Raw genomic sequence first — 23,541 nt, forward strand, 5'->3', positions numbered from 1 at the left:
GGTTCAAGTATTAATAAAGAAATGATCGAGGATTGCGGAAATGGTGGTTATTCATCTAGTGCAAGATATAAATTTGATTGATTGGTCCTTTCTGTTGTTGTCTTACTTTTCTTGCACAATCTTTTTATTAATCAATTTAGTACATGGAGCATCAAGCTTAAAAGTGGAGCCTCAATTGTGCCACCTTTAGTTAATAGTAGTGTAATCGAAGTTTTTTCTGAGGAAGAATCCTGTTCTTTTAAAACTACGATTAAGATGGCAGTCTTTTAAAGAATTAAGATTTTGGGGCCATTTTGGAGAGACCAAAAACCATGTATTTTTAAAAGGGTTTGATTACCGGCAGCTATGTGATCTTTGGTGAGCATTCAAGTCATTGATAGTAGATGGGGTTATGGTTAATATTGTTTCCTTAGAGATAGTTGTAAGATCATTTGATGTTCTTCTTATGTATGAAATGACGCATATTTACACCTTTTCTTGGCAGGTTTTGGGATCAGAAGGCTTTCCTGATGTAGTGACCTCACTACTCATCTTGCCTGTGTTCACGCTGTAAATGATTTTCCGGGCAATTAGAGTATTGTTAGCTTAGTTTATGACCGTTTGGCAGCCTTTTGTCTCTCTCATTCAATTGGTGTCAGCCATTTTGACACCTGCTGAGAGAGTGGAACGATTTGCGCCCTGTTGTTACCTCTTTCGCCAGGTTGAAAGTAACATTTTCCTCTTTATGTCATGTCTACAAAGTTGGAGAGTCCTGTTCAGACCCAGATGGCTGTCACACTTCTCAGTGGGCTGCTCAATGGCGACTGCCATAAGAGCATACAAGGAAATCTTGCTCGGAGGAGGCGTGTCTTTGTGCAGACTGAGACTGGTTGCGTCTTGGGAATAGATTTGGAAAGGGGTGACAATGCTCACACTGTTAAAAGGAGGATGCAGCTTGCCCTCAACGTACCTACTGATCAGAGCTCATTGACATTTGGGGATCGTATATTAAACAATGATCTAAGTGCCATCCGCAATCATTCCCCACTACTACTAGCAAAGAATGTCATGAACAGAAGCTCATCAAATCCTTGTCTCTCACCTACTGGAAAGAATCTTCTGCAGAGGGATCAGAGTGGTCCTATTGAGATTTTAGGGTGTTCAAATAACTTTGCTAGAATTGACAAAGTAGTTAAGGAGATTGTGGTGGCTATCAAGAAGGGTGTAGATCCAATCCCTGTTCATGGCGGGCTAGGTGGTGCTTATTACTTTAGGAACATCAAGGGTGAGAGTGCTGCCATCGTGAAGCCAACAGATGAGGAGCCATTTGCACCAAACAACCCTAAAGGATTTGTAGGCAAAGCTCTTGGGCAGCCAGGTCTGAAGCACTCGGTCCGAGTTGGGGAAACAGGATATCGCGAAGTTGCTGCGTACCTTTTGGATGTTGATCACTTTGCTAATGTGCCACCAACTGTTCTTGTGAAGGTTACACATTCCATTTTCAATGTAAATTATGGTGTCAATGGAAACAAGATTCAGAAGAAGAAAAAGGTTAGCAAAATTGCATCTCTTCAGCAGTTCATCCCTCATGACTTTGATGCGGGTGACTATGGAACCTCAAGTTTTTCTGTAGCAGCGGTTCATAGAATAGGCATTTTAGACATTAGGATCTTTAACACTGACAGGCACGCAGGGAACCTTCTGGTTAGAAAGCTTGATGGGGGGTTTGGTCAGGTGGAGCTCATTCCAATTGATCATGGCCTTTGCTTGCCGGAGCACTTGGAAGATCCATATTTAGAGTGGATTCATTGGCCTCAGGCATCAATTCCTTTCTCTGAAGACGAGCTTGAGTATATAAAGAATCTTGATCCAATTTGTGATTCTGAGATGCTAAAGATGGAGCTGCCCATGATTCGGGAGGCATGCCTTAGAGTTCTGGTCCTCTGCACAATTTTCCTCAAGGAAGCAACTGCTTTTGGACTCTGCCTTGCTGAGATTGGTGAGATGATGAGTAGGGAGTTCCGAGGCCAAGAGGAGGAGAAGCCAAGTGAACTTGAGGTTGTATGCCTTGAGGCCAGAAGGATCATAGAAGATTTGAACATATCAAACTCTGAGGCAGAAGAAGGAAACATAGAGTTTTTGTTTGATTTGGATTGTGAGAATGTAGAGTTTGGCACTCCCTCGTTGATTTCAAGTGACTTCTTCGACCAGGTTTCAAATCCTTTTGGATCCAAAGGTGCTAATGGCCAGTACTTACTCTCTAAGCTTGATGGGAGTTTGGAAGAGGATAAAGTTGATGTGGATACAAGGCCAGTCAGGGCAGAGGGAATCACTATCCTACCAAATTGGTATAAAACTGCTTCAAAGTTGTCCATGTCTCTGAATAAATTTGATGTGGATGAGAGAAGCCAGCAACCACATATGGGTACCATATCTGGAATTAGAAGAAGTGCAAATGATCACTTACCCACCTCACCAAACTTTGTGAAGGTTGCTGATATGAATGAGCATGAGTGGATTCTGTTCCTTGAAAAGTTCAGGGAACTTCTCTACCCTGCCTTTGGAAACCGAAGGTCTGCAACCATTGGGCAGAGACAGAGGCTTGGAACATCTTGCAGATTCTGACAATTTGACTTCTTGTTGATGCAGAGCCTTTGGGGATTCTTCAAGTTCTGCAGTGTTGAAGAACTAACTATGTCATGGTTGGTAGAAGCATTATATGATGCAGAATATGTAGATATTTTTGGAATCTAGAGGCTGCGGGATCAGCTTAGTGCAGGAAGAAAGATTTACACTATCAATTTTTTTTTTTTCTGTTTTATGTTTAGTTTTCTTTTTATCTTATCTTTGTGGACTATTCTAGACGTTTGAATTCTTGCAAGAAATAACATATCGGGACAAAAAAAAGGAATTATAGATAGAAATGGAGTATGTACGTTTATATCTATATTAAGTGCATGATCTAAATGCTGGAATTGTTTCGAGTCATTTCTTTGAGTTGATTTTTCCATTAGTGATAGAAATTTCAATCGGGTCACCATTATTTATCTGCTGTGCTGCTCATCAATCTAGATGTGCTAGCCATTGAGCTTACACTTTCAGATTGCTTCATCCAGAAATAAAATATCGCTTTCAAAGGGGGTGAAACCCATAATATGTTATATTTAAATGAGAATCAATGAAAAACGAATCATTCTATATCATATGAGGGTTGTTATTTGCACACCCTTTCTTAGAAAAAAAAAAAAAAAGAACTCAAGGGAAAAAGACCTTATACCCCATCTATTTTTCTTTTTGTACACTCTTCCTAAACAAGAAAAAAAAAACACACACACACACACACCCATCCCCGATCACCTCCCTCCCCACCTCTCCTCTCTCCAGCACACACCCATCCCCGACCACGCCGAGCAGTCTACCACCACTAGCGACCACCCCACCCCCTCCCTGCCCCTCTCCTCTCTCCCTTTCTCTCTCTTGCTCTCTCTTTCCCCACCCCCACTCTCTCTTCTTTTTCTTCCCCCTACCCCGACCACCTCCCTCCCTCCCCCACCCCCACCCCCACCCCCTCTCTCCTGCCCACTCCACAACTGCTCCTCCAGCTAGCTCACCATCGGGCGCTGGAGAAAAGAAAACTTAAAAAAAAAAAAAAAATTGGAGCGGATTCGGTGGACCAGTGCCGAACCCGCTGCAATTTTTTATTTTTATTTTTTATATTTTTGGCTGTATGGTTGGGTGAGAGAAGAGATGGAAGGAGAGAGAGAGAGAGGGAGAGAGAGAGAGAAGAGGAATGTGGTGGTGGCTGTTTTGGCTGTCTGCAAGTGGTGGTTGTTTGTAGGTGGTGCATGCAGGGAGGAGGGGGAGGAGGGGGAGGAGGGATTGGGAGGTGGCAAGGAGAGAGGAGTCGGAGAGGAGAGGAGAGGAGGGGAGGGTTCGGGGGGGAGGTGGTTGGGGTGGGGTGAAGAAGAAGAAGAGAAAGGGTGGGAGGTGGGCTTTGACGGTGAAGAAGAAAAAGAAAAAAAAAGATGGAGATGAAGTGGAGATGGGGATGGGGGTGTGTGGGTGAGGGGAGGGCCAAATGGTCTTCTTTTTTGAATTTTTTTTTTTCAAAAAGGATGTGCAAAAAAAAATTTAGAAGTGTGCAAATAGCAGCCCTCAACCATAAATAGGAAAACCCATCTTATTCATGCTTATCAACACAATAATGGACAACTCAGTTAAATACTACTTTCTGACCAAAAAAAAAATTGTTACATACTGTTTTTTTTTTTGTTTTGGTTAAGAAAAGTTACACACTGCTCAGTCAGTCAATTAACGCCATATTCCTGCTCCTACAGAGAACTAAATAAAAATACTTTTTTGGAGGTTGGCTACAAAATATGAATGGGGAAGTCGAAACCCTGATAAACCTCAACTTGATTTTGCAGACCCTTCAAAATCAAACATAATGGAAGTGACTACATCTTTCACAAAACCATAAAAGCAAGCTCGGCAGGACTTGGGCATCAAATTAGATTTATGTGGCAGCTGCATCTGCTCAGCGTGGCAGCATACTAAACTTGGGAAGGAGTACATGCAACTCTTCTGATGCTCTAAACCACATGCAGCCAAGATGCTATGTGTGGCAAGCCTTGCAATTTCCTTGAATGCATCAACTCCTGCAGAAACAACAAATTTGAAGTAAAGCAATTAACGTCTTTTCAGTTTATAAAATATTTTTCGTCTAAATCCATTTGAACAAAATTATACAAGTTACGCAAGTATCATACCCAACCGTTTGTCTTTGCTTAGAAGCTTCAAGTTGATCTTGACAAGAGATTGGATCTCACTTTTGGCATCATCATCTTTTCTTGCTTTGCTTTCCACATAGCCCTCATCACATCCAATATTTCTCTCGTGCACATCTAATTTACTGGAAGATGAACTGAGCTCTTGTTTGACATAAAAAGAAGAAGAAGCTCCTTCTTTTACTGAAGGAGCAGACCCATTTTTCTCATAAACAGCATTTGACGATGCTCGCTTTATATTTTTCTGTAACAAAGTTGACCCATTTAAGTTCCTAGAAAATTGAGATTCAAATAATCCAGCTGAATTACTAGTTGAAAGGTCTTCACTACACTCTACAGCATCCTTGCTTGTAACCCGAAACTGCCTTTCCTTTTCCAACTCCACAGATTGATGTTTTTCATTAGAATTACATTTGTAGGCCTTCCCTGTTCCAGCTCTCCCCAAATCCCAAGCTCCAAGTTGTTGGCTTTTCAATATATCAAAACTTGAATTTGCATGAGATGGTTCTTCTGAAGACCTTGCTTTCCTAGAAGGAAGTTTCGGGTGCTGAACAGCACTGCTGGTCTTTTTATGAACATACTGTTTAGACTTTGCAATCTCCATCATCTTCCATGCCTCGTCAATATCATGTGAGCCACAGCTGACTTGATTTGTCGGTTTCTGACAACCTGTGGAAGATGAAGATTGTGCTCGACCTGATATAACAAAACTCGAACTCACATTGGTTGCCTTTTTGGAAGCACTTGTTCTGCTAGAAGGAAGTTTCAAGAACTGAGCCGCACTGCTGGTCTTTCCATGAGAACGCTGTTTTGACTTTGCAATATCCAACATTTTCCACGCCTTGTCAATAACATGCGAGCCACTACTATCTCGATTTTCCGGTTGCTGACAACTTGTGGAAGATGAGGATTGTGTTTGACCTGATCTTTCATGGCATACCACACCATTGTTATTTTTTTCAGTACTGCAGCCAGACTTTAATGAACTTGAAGGGAAGCTCAATGAACCACTTCGTAAGGCATTCCAATTTTCACGAAGTGCTCGTATGCGACTATGCACATTGCGACAACGATCCAATGTTCTTGCAACTGATTCAGTTGATTGATTGACAACCTTTGGTAGTGTTCTTGCTGGCCTAGCTACTTCAACCGCAACACTGGTACACCTGTCAGGGACAACAGGGGGTAGAGAGTCTGAAGAGTGGTTTGGATTTGGAGTGGTTCTAGGTCTCTCAACCACTTGGCTATTTGATTCTCGTTTAATATTACAGGCCAAGACGCATGGCACAGCTGTTGGTATTGTATTTTCATTGTCAGCAGCATGAACATTGGCATGTTCAGCCCTAGAAACAGTGCAGTGAAGGCAAAACCAATCACCTTCAGGTACAGTAAAACCAAGTCCAACACAGTATGTATGAGCTGCTGAGTCACACAGATCACAGAGCAACAAAAGACTTTCATCTGTTGTACAGTGGCACACATCACACAAAACTTGTTCATAAGAATGAACAAACCCAGCTGTGTTACCAAAAGGAAGGTACACCTGCAAATTGTAACACAACCAATTCGACAGGAATGTACATTTGGCCCAAAATTCAGCAAACAGAAAACCCAAACAAAAAAGACAGTCTAATACAAAAATATCCACAGCCTCAGTACCTGATCGCAAATGGGGACCTTAACCACTCGCTCACGGGCAAAGACACCGTCTTTCGGCGGTCTACGAATGGTGGTAAATCTACGCCGGCAAATTGGGCAGCGCGACTCCGTCTTAGCCCACTCCATGATGCACAAGAAGCAGTAGTAGTGGTCGCAGCAATCGATTTTGCCTCTGATTGCTTTGCCATCGTCCAAGAAGCAAATTGCACAGCTCTGAGAAGCTGAATTATCGGTTTCTCCAGGTTCGTGTTGATTTGGGTGGTCTTTGAATTCAATTTTGGATTTTAGGGTTTTGAGGCGTTTGTTTGGGGAAAAGGACGAGTTGTCTGTGTCACTCGCCATTGGTAGCTGGAGGTGGTCTCTCTGCGCGAAATCCAAACGTGAGTAATTTGCAAAAGGAGATTGCATCAACTCCGTTTGGGGAGAGAGATTATATCAAATGGGCTGAGCTTGTTCCCAAATATTCTAAAATCTAAGCCCATGACGTTCCAAATGGGCTGAGCTTTTACTAGATATACAACACATAGAACATAGAAGTGGTGTGCAAAAATGAATAAAAAGTCAAAAAGTGAATTAGGTCCGACAAACATTGAATAAATAATACGAAAGGAGCATGACCAATTGACCATGACGAAATTGACAAGGACGTGGACGATCACGAATAACACGACTACACGAGCGTCTGCTTCCCTTCCACCATTAATTAACCTGAACCTTTATTTCCCTTGTGACACACAAAATCAAAGCAAAGCAAAGCAAACCCAACCCGACCCAGTGGTTGATCCATCAGTTCACCATGACTGCCTCTTCAACATGCAGCACAGGAGTCCACATCTTGGTGTTCCCATACCCTGCACAAGGCCACATGATTCCCCTCCTCGACCTTACCCACCAACTCGCCAAACGCGGTCTCTCCATCACCATCCTCCTCACCCCCAAAAACCTTCCTTTCCTCACCCCTCTTCTCTCTCACCCCACCATCCAAACCCTAGTCCTCCCTTTCCCCACCCACCCCTCCATCCCCGCCGGCTTTGAAAACGTCAAGGACCTCCCTGTCAACGCCTTCCGACCCTTTATGTGCGCCTTGGGTCAACTCCACGACCCTCTGCTCCGCTGGTTTCACTCCCACCCCAACCCCCCTGTCGCCATCGTCTCCGACATGTTCCTGGGTTGGACCCACCGCCTCGCTTCCCAACTCGGTATTCGCCGAATCCAATTCTCCCCCTCCGGCGCTTTCGGCCTCTCCGTCATTCACTCGCTCTGGCACCGCCTGCCCAAGCGAGACGACCCCAACGACCAAAACCACGTCGTTTCGTTTCCGGAAGTTCCGAATTCTCCAAAATACCCCTGGTGGCAGCTCTCCCCCGTCTATCGTTCCTATGTCGAGGGAGACCCCGATTCGGAATTCATCAAAGATGGGTACCATGCGAATCGGGCAAGTTGGGGACTCGTCGTTAACTCGTTCACTGAGTTGGAACGGGTTTCTTTGGAGCATCTGAGAAAGGACTTGGGTCACGATCGTGTGTGGGCCGTTGGACCATTGCTCCCTCCTGATGATGACCTTTCCGGGCCAACTCAAAGAGGTGGGTCCAGCTCAATCGCCGTAGATCACGTAAAGTCGTGGCTCGACGACTCAGACGATCACAAAGTGGTGTACGTGTGCTTCGGCAGTCAAGCGGTGTTGACCAACCAGCAAATGGAGGCGCTGGCGTTGGGGTTGGAGAAGAGTGGGGTCCGCTTTGTTTGGTCGGTGAAGGGTCCCACGAAGGGATACGTGGAGGAAGATTATGGGGCGCTCCCACCCGAGTTCGAGGAACGAGTGGCGGGGAGGGGTCTGGTGATTAAAGGGTGGGCCCCGCAGGTGTTTATTTTGAGACACCGAGCCGTGGGCGCGTTCGTGACTCACTGCGGGTGGAACTCGGTTCTAGAATCGGTGGTGGCGGGGGTGCCGATGGTGGCTTGGCCGATGGGGGCTGACCAGTATAGTAATGCGACGTTGTTGGTGGAGCAGCTCAAAGTGGCGGTGAAGTTGTGCGAGGGTGCGGGAACCGTGCCTGACTCGGATGAGTTGGCGCAAGTACTGGCGGACTCAGTGAGTGGGAACCGGGTGGAGAGGGAGCGAGCCGTGGAGTTGCGTAAAGCGGCACTTGAGGCCATTGGAGATGGTGGGACCTCGGTGCAGGACTTGGATCGTTTGGTGGATTGTCTGGCTGCACTACCGACAAGTAATTTCCAATCCATGCAAAATGGAAATTGAAGGACAAATATATTGATTACAATAATCATAAGAATTATTGTAATTTTATATTACAGGTGTTTTTCTTTATATTATTTTGGACAAGTATTAATGTATTATACTAGTAATGTTGGTGGCTTTTCCTTCTTTCATCAGCAATTAAAAACCTTTTCAATCAGTTATTAGACTAGTATTTCAGGGAATGTGAATTTGTGCAGCTTCAACTTGCAAGTTTGATACGTGAGAGAGATGAGTGTGGTCACGTATATTTGTCACAATCACTTTCATGTTCGAGGTACATACATAGGCCCAATGGGTATCAATGTGGTCCATGTGAATGGAGATATTTACAGCTGGGCAAGCAAAGTGAGAGAGGTCGTTCAATGAAACAAATGTGCGTGTGTGTTTTTTTTTATCAAACAAATGTTAAGTATCTACCTGTATTATTGGTTATTTGAAGTAACCTATGCGGCTATGCCTAATGAAATTGCCTAGCGACAATGGCACAATGCCAATTATCGGCTGGGCTTTCTTTATGCAATGAATTGAAGGCCCAATTAATGTACCATTTAGCATAGCAAATTGGCCCAATTCCCCTCACTTAATCTCTGATTAAGCTGCTTCTTAATTACTTAAACATAATAAGGTATGACTTGTGAGATCCACTTTGTACTGTAATTCGATGATTGAAATCGTCTATTTTTAAAGTTTATATACAAAAATCATCTTTATAAAAAATTAAATAAATCAAAAATTGTTTAAGAATTTGATTAAAGGGCCATCATTATTAAAGGACTCATTACTGACTTGCAACAAGCTAGTCAAATTAAGAAAAGAAACGAGAGGTAGTGAATTAAACAGCTGCTTCTTCATGGAAAACATAACCATGCATGTCAGTCAAACTTCCGTTTGTATTGAGGAAGAAGACTCTAAGTGATTGGCATCCCTTGAATGTAGGGATTTTATGTATATGGGATAGAAAATATAGAGAATACGTTTCCTATTCTAAGTAGATGTGTTGAACAAGAATAGGGTTGCTATTGTATATAAGGATGTACTCTGTCTTTGTATTTGACATTATGGAAATCACTTTCAACCATAATTTTCACATGGTATCAGAGCAAATACGCTCTTGAGACCTGGAATTCTAAAAAAACCCTAGAGAAACACAAATCTTACCCCAATGGCTGAAGAGGATGCATCCAAAGCCGTGATTCAATCCGAGTCACAGGGATCAAAGTCCAAAACGCCTTGGGAGAATTCGAATCACCTACTCTGTATTCTTCCTTCGGATCAGCCAGGGACTGTCCTTGCTGAAATTTTGGAGGGAGATAACTATGTGACATGGGAGAGTTCGATGCAAATGGCTCTCGTGATTAAGAACAAGATGGGGTTCATTGATGGATCCCAAGAGAAACCAACTCACAACCCTCCCAAGCAGCTGCAATGGGAGAGATGCAACACACTGGTAAAATCTTGGCTTATAGCTGCGATGTCAAAGGAAATTTCAAAAAGTGTGATTCACTGCAAGACTGCCAAAGCTGTTTGGGATGAACTAAAGGAGAGATTTGCTCAAGTCAATACAGTCTCTCTTTATGAACTGGAATCTTCCATATATACTTGTGAACAGGGAACGAGTTCCGTAACCACATTCTTTACGAAGCTTAAAGGCCTCTGGGATAAAAAGGAGGCGCTTTGTAAACTCCCAACTTGCACTTGTGATGCGAATGAAGCTGTGAAGAGTTATGTAGACACCCAGATGACATTGAAGTTTCTAATGGGTTTAAATGATAATTTTGCTAAAACCAGAAGCAACATCATAGGAATGGAGCCTTTTCCCAATTTAAACAAGGCATATTCTTTAGCACTGCGACATGAGAAGCAACTGGAGGTATCAAGTACCAAGTCAACTGCTGCAACTGAGAGTGCTGCGTTTGCAGTCAAGAAGTCTGGACTCTGGAGGAGAAGGGAATCGGTTCACTCGAGAAGGCACAAGGGCAATAAGATGGTGTGAAAAGTGCAAAGTGGACAACCATGATACTCAATACTGTAGAGCGCATATAACGTGTACTTTCTGTGAAGGAACTGGTCATTCCTACAATTTTTGAAGGCGGAGAAAGAAGCTGATGGGGGAAACCCCAAATAATGGGAAGCGAGAAGGACAGAACTCCAAGTCCAGGGCCAATTTCGTTGGTGAAGGAAAAGAAGGAGACATGACCGATTTTCCTCTTTCACAAGGGGAGTGTCAACAAATGATTGGGCTATTAAACAAGATCAAGAATGGGGCTGGTAATTCCAATGACGGCAGACACCTATTGGAGATGCTGAATTCATCAACTTCTTCTTCCACAAATCTTGTCGGTAACATTCCAAATTATGAGGAGATGTCAGGTACAATTTGTGCAGTTTCACAAAATAATAAGCAAGTAGTATGGATATTGGATAGTGGTGCCAGTGATCATGTGGTATGCAATTTTGATTTACTCACCCATGCTAAAGCGGTGCATAACCGCAGCGTGCGTCTACCTAATAACACCAGGTTGCACGTGTCACATATTGGGACAGTTCGTTTTTCACCCAACTTCATACTCCACAACGTCCTATGTGTTCCCCTATTTTACTTGAATCTCATATCTGTGAGCAAGCTAGTATTGGATTCTTTTTACGTGACTATATTCATTCGACGAGTTTGTTTTGTACAGGACCTTCGCTCGGGCGCGGTGATTGGGACGGGAGCTGAACGGGAAGAGCTTTACTGTCTCACAATGCCTAAGGAAGGAACATGCAACGTCGTCCACACCAAACAACAAGAACCTTGGCATGAAAGATTGGGCCATCCCTCTCGCAAAGTTTCCTCGTAATTTCCCTTCTTGCATAATAAAGCTTGTGATTCAAGTCGTTGTTCAATTTGTCCTCTAGCCAAACAAACTCGCAATCCATTTCCTTTAAGTACTTCTATTAGTAATAGTTGTTTTGAACTAATTCATGTTGATATTTGGGGTCGGTACCATGTTTCCACTATTTCTGGTGCTAAGTATTTTCTCACTATAATTGATGATCACACAAGGTGCACTTGGGTTTACCTTATGCATAACAAATCAGAAGCTAGGCAGTTACTCATTTCTTTCATTTGCATGGTCGAAACACAATTTGATACCAAAGTTAAAATTGTTAGGAGTGATAATGGTTCGGAATTTCAATGTGTTGATTTTTATTCTTCAAAGGGAATTTTGCATCAAACAAGTTGTGTTAACACACCACAACAAAATGGTATTGCTGAACGCAAACATCGTCATCTTCTCAATGTAGCTCGAGCACTCCTCTTCCAATCCAATCTTCCTAAAGAATTTTGGGGTGATGCCATACTCACTGCTGCCTATTTGATTAACCGTACCCCATCGTCCGTTTTACAAGGACAAACTCCATTCGAAAAACTTTTCCACAAATTAAGCACCCACTTATACCCATTTGCGAGTTTTTGGATGTCGCTGTTTTGTTTCCTTTCATCCACTCAAATCGAGTAAATTTGACCCTCGGTCAAGGGAATGTATTTTTCTAGGATATCCTAGTAATCAAAAGGGGTACAAAGTCTACTGCATTGAAGAACAGAAAACACTAGTTTCTCGGGATGTCATATTTTTTGAGCATGAGTTTCCTAGTCCAACTCCAAGTCTATCTTCCGAATCAGTTCCACATAAGAATCCCCTTCGGTTTACTCCTCTTCCATTGCCCATCAGTTCCCACAATCTTCCTATTTGTGCGGACGATGCTCCTGAGCCCACTCCTGATCCAACTCATCTCCTTTCTGCTGACATGCAAGCCGATCTCTCTACACCTTCTTCATCTACTCCACACGCACCCATCACTGCCAACACCCCATCACCAGACATCTCTCCATCAACAGTCATCTCTCCACATCCTCCTGCGCCACCACCAACTACTTCCGCTCCTGATCCGCCTCCCCGACGGTCCAGCCGCGCCACCACAGTACCCACTACGTTGCAGAACTTCCATATTGAGGCCAAGCTTCCTTCCCGCTCCCCATCGTCACCGTCTCCGAGCACCGAAGGTTCCTCTGGTACGCATCATTCTCTTGCTCAGGTTCTTTCATATGCACAGCTTTCACAGGATCATAGAAATTTTGTGGCTAACATTTCCCTTGTCAAAGAGCCTCACACTTATTCTCAGGCTGCCACTGACCCCAAATGGCGTGAGGCCATGAACAATGAGATTGCTGCTCTCCAACTCAACAAGACTTGGAGTATAGTTCCTCTTCCACCCAGGAAGAAAGCTATTGGATGTAAGTGGGTATACAAGGTGAAGTACAACCCTGATGGAACTGTTGAACGGTATAAAGCAAGACTCGTCGCGAAGGGCTATAGTCAAGTGGAAGGGATTGATTATCACGAGACATTTGCACCCGTCGCAAAATTGACTACAGTCCGGGTCCTTCTCAGCTTGGCTGCCATGCAAAATTGGCATGTTCATCGACTAGACGTTAACAATGCTTTCCTGCAAGGTGATCTTTCTGAAGAAGTCTACATGGAAGTTCCTCCTGGTTTTGGACGAAAGGGGGAGAACCATGTCTGCCGTCTGCACAAGTCGCTGTATGGACTCAAGCAGGCTTCCCGCCAGTGGTTCTTGAAGCTTTCCGCTGCTCTTCACACCGGCAGCTTTCGTCAATCTTGGGCAGACTACTCTTTATTCGTCCGCAACCAGCAGGGAAGGTGTACAGTTTTATTAGTATATGTGGACGATGTGATTGTGGCAGGAAACAATTTAGAGGACTTGTTGAAGATAAAGCATTTTCTTGCAAAGTGCTTCAAGTTAAAGGACTTGGGCAAACTCCGATACTTCCTTGGCATAGAAGTGGCACGGTCGGACAGAGGGATGGTACTCAGCCAACGCAAATATGCATTGGAAATCCTAGAAGACTCTGGTTTCTTGGGAGCTAAGACTTCGAAAGCTCCTTTTGACCAAAATTTGCAACTGACACATGAAGAAGGAACTGAGCTTGCTGATGCGTCTCAATACCGTAGACTCGTGGGTAGGCTTATATACCTAACCATAACCAGGCCCGACCTTGCATATTCGGTGCATGTCTTGAGTCAGTACATGCACAAACCTCGGAAGCCGCACCTTGAAGCTGCACACAAGGTGTTACGGTATGTCAAGCATACTCCAGGGCAAGGAATTCTCTTGCCTTCCTATGGACAGTTGGAACTAGAAGCCTTTTGTGACGCTGATTGGGCACGTTGCAAAGATACTCGAAGATCCACCACGGGTTATTGCATTTTCTTTGGCAATTCTCTTGTTTCGTGGAAGTCAAAGAAGCAGAGCACGGTGTCTAGGTCCAGCGCTGAAGCAGAATACAGATCGATGGCCACCACAAGCTGTGAAGTAACTTGGCTTCGCAGCTTACTTCGAGACCTATATGTTCCACAGAGCAAACCCACCAGGTTATTTTGTGACAAAAAAGCAGCAATTCATATCTCATCAAATCCGGTTTTCCATGAGAGGACTAAACACATCGAAATTGATTGTCATGTTGTAAGAGAGAAGGTGCAACGTGGAGTAATCAAAACGCAATACATTCGAAGCAGTGAGCAACCAGCAGATCTCTTCACCAAACCACTGGTTTTGAAACAGTTCAAAATGCTATTACGCAAGTTGGGTGTCATCAATATCCACTCCAACTTGAGGGGGAGTATTGAGGAAGAAGACTCTAAGTGATTGGCATCCCTTGAATGTAGGGATTTTATGTATATGGGATAGAAAATATAGAGAATACGTTTCCTATTCTAAGTAGATGTGTTGAACAAGAATAGGGTTGCTATTGTATATAAGGATGTACTCTGTCTTTGTATTTGACATTATGGAAATCACTTTCAACCATAATTTTCACAGACTATTTGTCAAAAGCTCCTTTGCGATTGTTTAATGATGAGAACCTCTATCTGGAGGTCACTGATTTTCGTAAGGCCTAGCTTGGGGCCTTTTGCTGGGGCCTTCAGTATATATTCGTATTTAATTTGCTAGTTGCTACCAATTGCAACAAGCAGCTGTACGTAGACATGCTATAAGTCCATCAAGGATCCAACTCTAGCTTTCCCTCCCCAAATTAAAAAACCCAAAGAGTATTTTTGTCTCTTCCTGTTTGTGATTAAGGTATTGTTTGAGCCTATGCAGCACTCATTTATTATTCAATTTATCTGACTGAAGAGAAAATTAGTTAATTAACAAACACATTAATTGGGAGAGAACCTGATATTTAATTTGTGTCCTTAATTAATTTGCAGCTGGATACTGCTGTCTCGCACTGTTGCCTGAAGCATAAATTTTCTTTCCCTGCAGCAGACATTCAAATATAACCATTTTAACCCCCTTTCCCAAACTCTTCTTGGTTCCACTGCTATACATCTTTAATTAGATGTAATCATCAGAGGGGATTAATGAATTAATATCCCATATATAGTCGTAATTAAAGAGCAATTCTCTTAATTACCATACCATACAAAATAATAAATTAATAATTAATGAAATCTTAATCTAGCAGTCGCACCTCAGAATAAAAGTTCTCACAACATATATATTGAATCTCTATTAGTTCCGTACATACACAGTATGATACTCTCCAAACTTGTCTCTGTCAAAATGCTTACAAAACCACAGACAGAAAATGCTAGCAAGCTATAAGAAACAGTACCTAAAAGAGAAGAAATGAAGAATCTAACAAAATTAATTTTCTTAATTTCTGTCCAAAATTAAGTAAAGTTAAATCACGCGGCCTCCATTGCACTACTAGCCGTCAGTTGTTCTTAGGTGGGTGAGGTTTTGGGACATGATAATCAGCATTGAAAGGTATAAAACCAGCTCTTTTGACCTTCTTCGCGCGACGGTGATCACGAGGAGGCCCTGCATTTGATGATCTCAATCTTACTTTCAGATTTCTGTTGCCAACAGAATTATGAGCAGAAGCAGCTGAAGTACTAATGATCTTTGGATATTGTCCTCCATTCATATTATTCAAGCCTTCCTCTTTTGCCTCTCCCAAAATCCTTTTAAACATCATGGCTTTCCTCCCCCCAATTCCTGTATTTTCAACTTGTGCAGCCACAGCAGGAACACCACCATACAAATCCTGAAGATTAAAGTACAAGATTTTTGATTTCTAATTAATTAGACACACACAATTGCACACACCATGTTGAGAGAGAAATCATGGATCGATCATATATATATGCATATATGGTACGTACCTTTTCAACATTTATAATGCTTTTTCTTGGTACTACATGAGTACTAGTTTCATCAGCAGCCTTCAGTAGTTTGTCCATAGCTATAAAAGATCAAGTTTTAAGAAAATTATATTACTAACAATTTCATTAGTACAAAAGGAAAAGGAAAAGTAAAGCATGTACGTACCTCTTGTGTGTGCTCCATGTAGCAGAATGAGCACAATTTGAAGTAGTAGCAGAAAGGTATTGTTGAAGGTTAAAGACAGTGCCATGTTTGTGTTATTGTGTATGTTGAAGTACGTAGTTGATGAACAGCAAAAGAGAGGAATCGTATGAAAGGGAATAGGCCGGGGGTCTTTATAGAGTCCAAACCCAAGTCAATGGTAGGAAAACTTATCTGGGGAAAGGGATAAAAAAAAAAACAAAAACTTACAAAGCAGTGTTCAAAGCTAGCGCTTGTAGCTACCTTGAATATTGGAAAAGTTGAATTAAAATGGCTTAAATTTCTGGCTTCTACATTGTAATTATGAATTAATTTATTAGTGTTAGGAAAAGTGTTGTGATCGCGTGAAATGGAATATACGGTGTTCAGCGCCTGTCTGCCGCCATGCATGCAACGAGGTGGGTTTCTTACTTTCTCACTTTGTTTTGGTGGCCTAGCCAAGCAGGTTGGCCGCATACAAACCTTAATTAGGGTTTTGGACTACTTTAATCCTTAATTTATTTAAATTCCTGGGGTAATTAATAACAATATTAAAAATATATATATTAATAAAGCGTAAATAGAACATGTGGCATGGTAAAACTGAGTTTGAGAAGATCGAGAAGCACATGCACCAAACCGGCTTGAACAAGTTGCAGCTGGGCCCCCCAAGGCTTGGTAATTTTTGTAGCATATTTGTTTAATCTTTTAGAAGGCTGCTTGTTCATATATATGGTCAACGTTTGACTGAATTTAAGAGGGGCCTCGTGCCAGGTGCCAAGCTAGTGTTTCATAAAGATGATATAATATAGAAAGCATATGAAAATATATAAATCTTCACCGTCTTACATGATAAACCCCCGACTCCACGAGAAGGCACCATTAATTGTTTTCATGTTTTGTATTATTTGTTGAAAACAAAGTATACCATTAGCATTAATTGAAAGCAAGAACTAATATATAGACATTGAAATATTAATTTGCCTTCGGACATACATGCACTTGGTGATGAGGAGGTTGATCAAACCATGAATTCATTCCAACAGCAGCATTTTGAAAGTTGGAGCTCATTGAAGAACATGCGTGGACATCCTCAGCACAAATCAAGACACAATTACAAGAAAAAAGTGGAAATTAATTCCTGCCCCCAATAGAGGCCGGTGTGCCAACAATGAAAAGTTGGTTTGAGTTTTACATGCATCATCGATTTGGAATTTGAGCAATGGCCACATGCATAATCGAAAATTCATCTTATATTTACTACAAAAGCATTTTTTTCTTTTTTTTATTCTTCAAAAGCATCATGCATGGTATAAACAGGTGAACTTCATTTGTCAATGGTCGCATTAAAAGTGCATTGCTCATAAGGGTATAACAAAATTAATCCTACTTAGTGAAATATTTCTATAATTTGCTGCTAGTAAGTATATACATACCAATGCCATGTTTCTTTTTCCTTGGCTTTGTTCTAAGAATTAACTTGTACCCCATTAACGTACGGGAAAAGTGCTTCAAGAATTTAGGGATTCTAAATTTGTGTGGGGATATGAAAGTTTGCACAACAAATTTCAAATAAAATAGCTTTTGGTTTGCGAGTTTGGCGTTCAAACATTACATGGGGATTCAAATAAAAGGAAAGTTGGTTTGCCTTTACAAGACATGCTCACATGCAACCAATTAGTCTTGGTCTTATCAACAAAGAATGATATTTTGATGCATAGTTGGACTTTTACTCATAGGAATAGGAAAGGCCCAGATGAAACCCAAACTGAACAATATTTTGTCCCCACCGACAAAAATAGCTTCAGTCCTCTAATTAAAAGGAAATTGCATATTTGATTGCCCAGTAAAAAAAAAAAAATGAAAAAAGAAGAAAAAACTACTGCTTTTAGATGGTGGGCCTGGCCTGTCATCCTTAGTAAGATCCAGTCACTTGTATTGAGAATAGGCTAAACTTTACAAAACGCAAGCCCATATCAATCTATACTAAGCCCAAAAGCCCACAACACCAGCAAAAACATTCAACGCGCCAAATCCAAACCCCAATTTTCCCGCCAAAACCTCACTCGGTGACTTTCTCTCGTAATTAGTTTCTCCCATGGCCATAATAAAAATCTAAAAGAAATTGGGAATAAGGACATCAAATCAAAGCCAACAGAACCCCAAAAGTTTCCGAGAGTCGCCGCAGCAGAGCCATGAAGGTCCGATCGGTGAAGCTCCGAGAGGCCCACAAGCCCACGAGCGGCAGCAGCAGCGGGCGTCCGTCGTTCTGCTCCGTACTGTGGGACCAGCAAGCCTTCCACCTGGCGACAGCCTCCTCCTCCGACCCCAACATCTGCGTCCACGATTCTCTCCTCCCTTCCTGCGCTCCCAAGCTCCTCCGCCACCACCGCGACGGCGTCACCGCCCTCGCTCTCAGCCCCAACTCCACCTGCCTCGCCTCCGGCTCCCTCGATCACTCCGTCAAGCTCTACAAGTTTCCCGGTCATTATCTTATCTTTCTTCCATTTCTTTTCATTTTCGTTTTTCTTTTAGGGTTTTTGTTGTGTTTGATTTTTATAATTGGGGTTAAATTCATCTTTTTAAGATTAGATTTGGTAGATTCCATGCGATGTGTGAAATGTTGGAATTACATGGAGTTATTGGGTAAAAAAACTCACTAATTGTTTGGGTTTCCCTATTTTTGCCATTCTAATCAGTTTGAATTGTGCTTGTTTGAATTTTTGTAATTCAACTTTGTTAGGTGGAGAGTTCCAGACTAATATTACCAGATTCACGCTGCCAATACGCACCCTTGCATTTAATAAATCAGGGACACTGTTGGCTGCTGCTGGTGATGATGAGGGCATTAAACTTATTAACACAGTTGATGGCTCAATTTCAAGGGTTCTCAAAGGACACAAAGGACCTGTAACGGGCTTAGGCTTTGACCCCGTTGGCGAATACTTGGCGTCTATTGATTCAACTGGGACTGTGATATATTGGGAACTCCAATCTGGAACAACTGTGCATACCCTTAAAGGCATAGCTCCCAATTCTGGTTTAGACCTTTCCATCATGAATGTACTTAGCTGGAGTCCCGATGGAGAGAAGCTAGCTGTTCCCGGGTTGAGAAATGACGTGGTGGTGTATGATCGAGACACAGCTGAAAAGCTGTTTTCATTGAGAGGTGACCATACACAGCCCATTTGTTTCTTGGCTTGGTCACCTAACGGAAAATACATGGCTACTTCTGGTTTGGATAGGCAGGTTCTCATCTGGGATGTTGATCGGAAGCAGGACATTGACAGGCATAAATTTGACGAGAGAATATGTTGCTTGGCGTGGAAGCCAATTGGCAATGCATTGGCTGTTATTGATTGTATGGGAAAGTACGGTGTGTGGGAGTCTGTGGCTCCTTCATCAATGAAATCTCCTACTGAAGATGTTCCAAATCTACAATCTAAGACCAGCAATGGTCTGCTTTATTTTGACGAAGAGGAGGATCAGGAGCTTAGCCCTTCTGGTAGTTTAAGTGATCTTGGTGAAGATAGTGATGGGGAGTCTGAACCACCTAGCAGGAAAAGACTACGAAAGAAGTCTGCATACGAGGAAGATTTAGATGAGGATAGTATTGATGACTTCAGCTTGCTCCCCAAAGTTGAATCCATTAAAAAAGCACGTCGTAAACACAGTGAAAGGATTGATAATGGGAATGAGGGACTAAGCAGAAAAATGGCATCTGCTAGAACAAAAATGCAGGATGCCTTCCAGCCAGGTGCTACTCCTGTGCAGCCTGGAAAAAGGTGCTTTTTGTGCTACAACATGCTTGGAGCTATTACTACAATTGAACACGATGGGTACTCCCATATTGAGGTAACCTATACCTTAAGTTTACTACTCCGTCCCTCCACATAGCGGCTTTAATTTAGAATATTTTCCATTAGCTAGGAGTGCTTTATGATACTGATATTTCAGTGTGTCTTGGATGCAGATAGATTTTCATGATACAAGCCGAGGTCCAAGAGTTCCATCAATGAACGATCATTTTGGTTTTACAATGGCTTCATTAAATGAGAATGGAAGTGTTTTTGCAAATCCCTGCAAGGGTGACAAAAACATGAGTACTCTCATGTATCGCCCATTTAGTAGCTGGGCAAATAATAGCGAGGTTAGATCATTGTTTTTGAAAAATTTATGTATTTATGCTATAGTCCGCTGTGGTAATTTAGATGTGCATGTGGCCTCTGAAAATGTTAACTGCCTATGCATGACGAATATAGGAATTTTAGTATAAGCTAACTTTTGATGTGTTATGCGAACGCAGTGGTCTATGCGATTGGAAGGGGAAGAAGTGAAGGTTGTGGCACTTGGTACAGCTTGGGTGGCAGCAATTACGAGTCTTAACTTCCTCCGTATCTTCACTGATGGTGGTTTGCAGGTTTGTTGATGTACTTTAATCATATTTCGTCCATGGCTAATTGACTTCTTTGGGGGAATAAAATTGTTAAGTTCCTCATACCTAACTCATTCATGTGCTTGTCTCATGCTGACTTCTAATTGGGTCTTTCTACAAAATTAATAAAATGTACACCGTGAGTTGCTTAAAACAAAGATTTTTCATATACTTAATGTAAAAGGAATTGTTGGAATGATTGAGGGCAAGAATGGTACCCATGAGAAGAAGTTGTAAGTTTGGATCTGGAGGTTAGATGAGTGATGAGAAGGGATATTTGATGGAAGAAGACAAGTAGTAAGGGAGAAGTGGAAATTTCACTGTTATTCTTCTCACTTGAAAGACTAATGGACAGAAGAACATTGACATATTTGATATTATGAGCTAGACTTGCTCTCTGGTGACACATTTGAAACTTTTATGTATTACATTTTGTTATTGCATTTTTACAATTAAATTAACATTTGATGATAGTGAGTTTAGTTTCTTGACATTTCTGTTTTTCTGAATGCATTTCATTGCAGAGACATGTTCTCTCCCTTGATGGACCTGTGGTGACTGCATCAGGCTTCAAGGATGAGCTTGCGATTGTCACTCATGCTTCTGATTGTCTTCCCTCAAATGAGCAGGTCTGATTTTCAATTGATTAGCCATATTATATTAGAGTGCTGATATGTCCAGGGTTTTACCCGATTCACCTTTTTTAATGTAAGAAATGTTGATTTATAAAATTCGAACACTGTAAGTCCAGAAGTGCATGTTTGATACTCTTGTCATAAAAAACTTTGATCTACTATCCTCTTGTTAAAGAGCTGGTACCCATTCATTCCAGTAGGAAGTTTTGCACTGGTTAATGGTTTGCACCTGTTATCTCATACTATTTTCTATGGTGAAATGAAATTGTTTTTCTTATGAAACATGCAGATGCTTGAATTTAGAGTACTTAATATAACTAATGGGACCCAGTCTCTTAGAGGACGTCTGCCTTTGACTCCTGGTTCATATCTTACATGGTTTGGGTTTGGAGAAGAAGGGCAACTGAGCTCCTATGATTCAAAGGTATTTTCACTTTATTTTGAAGTCATGCCATCACTATGACTAAAATACTGCTTTTGAGATTGGATATGAATCTACTTATTTCTTTGGTAGGGTGTGCTGAGAGTTTTTACTAGCCAATATGGTGGCAATTGGCTCCCACTATTCAGGTTCAAGATTCTTCTACTAAAGAATATATATGGAATGTCTCTCTAAATTAAGATCTCCTAATACAGCATTGGATTCTGTCATTTGATCCATAATAAATATCTGTTATGCAGTGCTAGTAAAGAGAAGAAGTCAGATGAAAGCTATTGGGTGGTTGGGTTGAATGCAAGCAAATTATTTTGTATAGTTTGCAAAAGTCCTGACTTATACCCGCAGGTACGGATAGCTCACCACCTCCTTCCTCTCTAATTTTTCCTTTGTAAACCATATCTTGACTATTCTCTTTTGCAGGTGATGCCCAAACCAGTCCTCACTCTGCTAAATCTTTCATTTCCACTGGCATCCTCTGATCTAGGAGCAGAAGCCCTTGAAAATGAGTTTATACTAAACAACATGCGTCTCGTACAGGTCTGTCCTTTCCTCCCTCCTGACCTCATAGTCTTTATATTCTACCAGGCTTGCCTGACAGAACTTTTTTCAAATTTTGTTACCTCGTTGTATGTTTGAGAAAAGAACTACCTGATTTTGCCTGTTATTCATACTGCTGTTCAATGGCTGAGGTGATCACATGTATGTAACTTGCAGATTCAAAAGCAAATAGAAGAAATGGCTAGTGCTGGTTTGGACACCACTTCACTTGATGATGAAGCTTTCAATACGGAAGCAGCTCAAGATAGATGTATCTTGAGGCTTATTGGATCCTGCTGCAATGGTGAGTCTTTTACAATTTATATGACATCTAGCCTCTTCCAGTGTTATAATCTTGATTCCAACAAAATGAAAAATATTATAAGTTGCGACACTTGCTTCTGGTGGCTATTTCAGGAGATAAGCTTGTGAGGGCTACTGAACTTGTGAAGCTTCTGTCCCTGGAAAAATCAGTTAGGGGTGCAATCAAGCTTGTTACTGCTCTGAAGCTCCCTAACTTGGCCGAAAGGTTCAATAGCATATTGGAGGTAAGCTTTCAATATCCAACTACTAGCCTGCATCCTCTCCACCAGAGTTAGCCACATTGGAAACAAGTCTGTTTCTGTATTCGTCCTGCAGTTTCTTATGCTCTTATGCCTTCTAACAGGAAAGGTTGCTCAATGAAAGTAAAGAAACCTTGAAAGCCATTTTCCCTAACTCAAACTGCAATGCATCATCCATCACAGATGATATTGCAGTGAACAAGACAATTAACTTAACCGAGAAAAGTAAGTTCTTTTCAGGGAATGATATTCCATTATCATCACCAAAATTGTCAGCTCCTCTATTTACGAAGAAAGCCAAGCCACAAGAAGCTAAAGCTGGAACAGAGATAACAGAAGAAAAGAAAACTGCAATGGTGGATGATATTGGGAAGGTAAAGACAACGGAGGCAAAAAATGTTGCAAAGGTGAGTAATGCAGCAGGAAACATGAAGGTAGGAGAAGTGTCTCAGGTACAGTCATCAAACAATCAAGAAAAAGTGAAGCCTCCTCAACGCCCATCTAATCCATTCTTAAAGACAGTAATCAAGTAAGGTCCCTCTCATTTCACTAACAATAAGGAGATCTCAGCATGCTTAGAGATAATATGGGATTATACCATCGTGGATTAACATTCAAGTAATGCGGCTCAGATAAGGATTTGTTTTCAATTCTTTTTTCCTTTTTTTCTTTCTAGGAGTCACATCTATCATGTATGCAACAAAAGGTAAGATGTACGCTAATGAGGCACCGAAAGAAAATGGAATAGGTGTGCTATACTAGTTTTGTAAACATCAAGCTTGCCAATATGTGGCTATTTATTTCATTGTAATAAGCAAATCATATTATTAA

The 23,541-nt window shown here is 41.7% G+C and overlaps 4 protein-coding genes and 1 pseudogene across 4 annotated transcripts; 3 read left to right on the forward strand and 2 right to left on the reverse strand.

Annotated features, from left to right (window-relative positions):
• The first annotated feature begins 519 nt into the window (after positions 1–519).
• Positions 520–2,897, forward strand: LOC147275103 (phosphatidylinositol 4-kinase gamma 7 pseudogene; annotated as a pseudogene).
• Positions 2,898–4,134: 1,237 nt separating this feature from the next.
• Positions 4,135–6,896, reverse strand: LOC147275104 (uncharacterized). The gene is made up of 3 exons (XM_086257047.1): positions 6,426–6,896; positions 4,749–6,309; positions 4,135–4,637 (listed from the first exon to the last, which is right to left on the reverse strand). The coding sequence occupies exons 1-3, from the start codon at positions 6,831–6,833 to the stop codon at positions 4,390–4,392; spliced, it is 2,217 nt and encodes a 738-aa protein (XP_086113173.1). The 5' UTR covers positions 6,834–6,896; the 3' UTR covers positions 4,135–4,389.
• Positions 6,897–7,079: 183 nt separating this feature from the next.
• UGT89B1 (UDP-glucosyl transferase 89B1) lies at positions 7,080–8,839 on the forward strand. The gene has a single exon (XM_086257049.1). It carries the CDS (start codon positions 7,222–7,224, stop codon positions 8,680–8,682), a length of 1,461 nt encoding a protein of 486 aa, XP_086113175.1. The 5' UTR covers positions 7,080–7,221; the 3' UTR covers positions 8,683–8,839.
• Positions 8,840–15,469: 6,630 nt separating this feature from the next.
• Positions 15,470–16,171, reverse strand: LOC147275106 (uncharacterized). Its single transcript, XM_086228386.1, has 4 exons — positions 16,087–16,171; positions 15,921–16,000; positions 15,635–15,802; positions 15,470–15,547 (listed from the first exon to the last, which is right to left on the reverse strand). Exons 1-4 carry the CDS (start codon positions 16,169–16,171, stop codon positions 15,470–15,472), a joined length of 411 nt encoding a protein of 136 aa, XP_086084512.1.
• Positions 16,172–18,296: 2,125 nt separating this feature from the next.
• On the forward strand, positions 18,297–23,347 carry LOC147275107 (transducin family protein / WD-40 repeat family protein). The gene is made up of 12 exons (XM_086227950.1): positions 18,297–18,585; positions 18,845–19,956; positions 20,075–20,251; positions 20,408–20,521; positions 21,061–21,165; positions 21,461–21,595; positions 21,686–21,741; positions 21,853–21,955; positions 22,031–22,147; positions 22,325–22,451; positions 22,565–22,695; positions 22,815–23,347. Exons 1-12 carry the CDS (start codon positions 18,297–18,299, stop codon positions 23,241–23,243), a joined length of 2,895 nt encoding a protein of 964 aa, XP_086084076.1. The 3' UTR covers positions 23,244–23,347.
• The last annotated feature ends 194 nt before the right edge of the window (positions 23,348–23,541 follow it).

This window comes from Dryas octopetala, chromosome 9, assembly GCF_963921425.1.
Source record: "Dryas octopetala chromosome 9, drDryOcto1.1, whole genome shotgun sequence".
NCBI classification, from domain to species: Eukaryota; Viridiplantae; Streptophyta; class Magnoliopsida; order Rosales; family Rosaceae; genus Dryas; species Dryas octopetala.

Bases quoted from the DNA above. Each gene is read 5' to 3' on its own strand.
- LOC147275104 (XM_086257047.1), bottom strand. From the start codon at position 6,833: ATGCAATCTCCTTTTGCAAATTACTCACGTTTGGATTTCGCGCAGAGA. The intron at 6,310-6,425 runs GTACTGAGGCTG...TACAATTTGCAG, and splicing joins AGGTCCCCATTTGCGATCAG to GTGTACCTTCCTTTTGGTAA. The intron at 4,638-4,748 runs GTATGATACTTG...TTGTTTCTGCAG, and splicing joins AAGCAAAGACAAACGGTTGG to GAGTTGATGCATTCAAGGAA.
- UGT89B1 (XM_086257049.1), top strand. From the start codon at position 7,222: ATGACTGCCTCTTCAACATGCAGCACAGGAGTCCACATCTTGGTGTTC.
- LOC147275106 (XM_086228386.1), bottom strand. From the start codon at position 16,171: ATGGCACTGTCTTTAACCTTCAACAATACCTTTCTGCTACTACTTCAA. The intron at 16,001-16,086 runs GTACGTACATGC...GATCTTTTATAG, and splicing joins ACATGGAGCACACACAAGAG to CTATGGACAAACTACTGAAG. The intron at 15,803-15,920 runs GTACGTACCATA...TTTAATCTTCAG, and splicing joins GCATTATAAATGTTGAAAAG to GATTTGTATGGTGGTGTTCC.
- LOC147275107 (XM_086227950.1), top strand. From the start codon at position 18,297: ATGAAGGTCCGATCGGTGAAGCTCCGAGAGGCCCACAAGCCCACGAGC. The intron at 18,586-18,844 runs GTCATTATCTTA...CAACTTTGTTAG, and splicing joins CAAGCTCTACAAGTTTCCCG to GTGGAGAGTTCCAGACTAAT. The intron at 21,596-21,685 runs GTATTTTCACTT...TTTCTTTGGTAG, and splicing joins TGAGCTCCTATGATTCAAAG to GGTGTGCTGAGAGTTTTTAC.